Raw genomic sequence first — 1,928 nt, forward strand, 5'->3', positions numbered from 1 at the left:
TCAAAATCAAATAAACAAGGAGAAAAAGGTTCCCCTACCTGCTTGATCCTTAGCGTTGCACTACAACCAATCAAATGGCAAATTTCGAGATCCAACGGCTAATAATTCAAGTTCACATTTCCTCCGGATCGCATTGATCTGACGGCCAGGGGAGGGCGGGCAAGACAATAGGGCAGCTATAAAACTCAGATACGGTGTTACAAAATCATTTGCAAGTGTTTTCTGTGTGAGGTTGAATCCAAGTCGAAGAAATCGATTATTGAGTTCAAAATGTCTGGTCGTGGGAAGGGCGGCAAAGGTTTGGGAAAGGGAGGCGCCAAGAGACACAGGAAGGTTCTCCGTGATAACATCCAGGGCATCACAAAGCCTGCAATCAGGCGTCTTGCCAGGAGAGGAGGCGTTAAGCGCATCAGCGGATTGATCTATGAAGAAACCAGGGGTGTTTTGAAGATCTTTTTGGAAAATGTCATCAGAGATGCTGTCACTTACACTGAACACGCACGCCGAAAGACAGTGACCGCCATGGATGTTGTCTATGCTCTCAAGAGGCAGGGCAGGACTCTCTACGGCTTCGGCGGTTAGATTGTTTCTTCGTCCCGTGGGTTCAAATTTTCCGGGTGTTCTTTAACACCACCTCTTTTTGGAATTGTTAGCAGAAAGCTTTTATGTGAAAATAGTTGGATGTATTGTTGAACAATATGATGTTTACCCTGAGGGTTTGGTATAATTTTTCCGTTTGAGTTAGGGTTGTCAGGATGTTTAAGGCGATGAATCTTTGTTTTTTTAGGTGTCAACGTTTAATTGTCAATAAAGATCGGGAATCTGTGACTCTGGACGATCTGCCTATCTGAAATTGTGAATCGAATCTGAATTAATGGGGGTTCAGATGTGGTTTCTTCGATTAGATGAATCTGTACAGCCAGTTATTGCAATTAATAAGTAAAAAATTTAGAAACGTTGATGACATCTACTTGATTTTTGCCTCTTGTAGCTGGCTTAAATTTAATTATTTGTGGTGTATGAAATCAACCGTTCTTCCATGCCTGGCCTATTTTCTAATGTTTCTATGCTTCCTTTTGTTCCTAAACCATTTCTACGGAATTCCGTACTCAATAGTTTGTAAATGTTTATGAATGGGTTAAAAATTCATGGTAAACTCGACAGTACAGCATAGATAGCACGCGTAGCTTCGATGCAAAGAAAGGGCGATGTCTATCTAGCAGAGAAAATATGCACCTGATGTGTGAGTATTTTATTAATTAATTTATAAATTGCATAATGATTTTATAAATTACATAATTATTCTTATCTGATTTATAACAGTCACATCAGGTGCATATTTATAAATCACATAATCATTCTTATGTGATTTATAAATTAATTAATAAAATGCAGATGTGAATGTGATTTATAAATTAATTAATAAAATGCAGAAACAATCACATCAGGTGCATATTTATTTTTTTGCTCTTTAGACATGGGCTGGTATGAAAAAAATTTAATAATGGTTATTAGTGTTGAGTTTTTGGAGGATGTAGATGGATGCAGTTTTTCAAAATTCTCGGATTCCTATATATTTGCCTTTTTATGATGATTAATTTTTTTTTCTACTGAATAAACCATTTCTTTTTGTATGTTCTCATAATGGAAATGTTGATTTGAAACCAATACATTATTCAAATCCTGATCTGAGGATTATTGGAATTGTGAATTTGCTGGTGGCAGGGAGGAATTTATAGAACCAGTGTGCCTATGTGTTCTTTAATTTTGTGTTATTGTTAACTCTTAAACATCACACATTAAGGCTAGGGTCCTATGGGCACCTGCTTCTTTAAAATTAGAGTGGATGCAGTTAAGATTTCTTAAGCATATTTAACCTTAAAATTAGAGTGGATGCAACTAAGATTTTTTAGGCATATTTAAGAAGG

General features: G+C 36.7%; 1 protein-coding gene across 1 annotated transcript; it reads left to right on the plus strand.

The window, feature by feature from the left end:
- The first annotated feature begins 202 nt into the window (after positions 1–202).
- On the plus strand, positions 203–966 carry LOC149540735 (histone H4). Its single transcript, XM_089801822.1, has one exon. It carries the CDS (start codon positions 271–273, stop codon positions 580–582), a length of 312 nt encoding a protein of 103 aa, XP_089657948.1. The 5' UTR covers positions 203–270; the 3' UTR covers positions 583–966.
- The last annotated feature ends 962 nt before the right edge of the window (positions 967–1,928 follow it).

This window comes from Cupressus sempervirens, chromosome 9 (genome assembly GCF_028749045.1).
Source record: "Cupressus sempervirens isolate cs-2001-9-10 chromosome 9, ASM2874904v1, whole genome shotgun sequence".
NCBI lineage: Eukaryota > Viridiplantae > Streptophyta > Pinopsida > Cupressales > Cupressaceae > Cupressus > Cupressus sempervirens.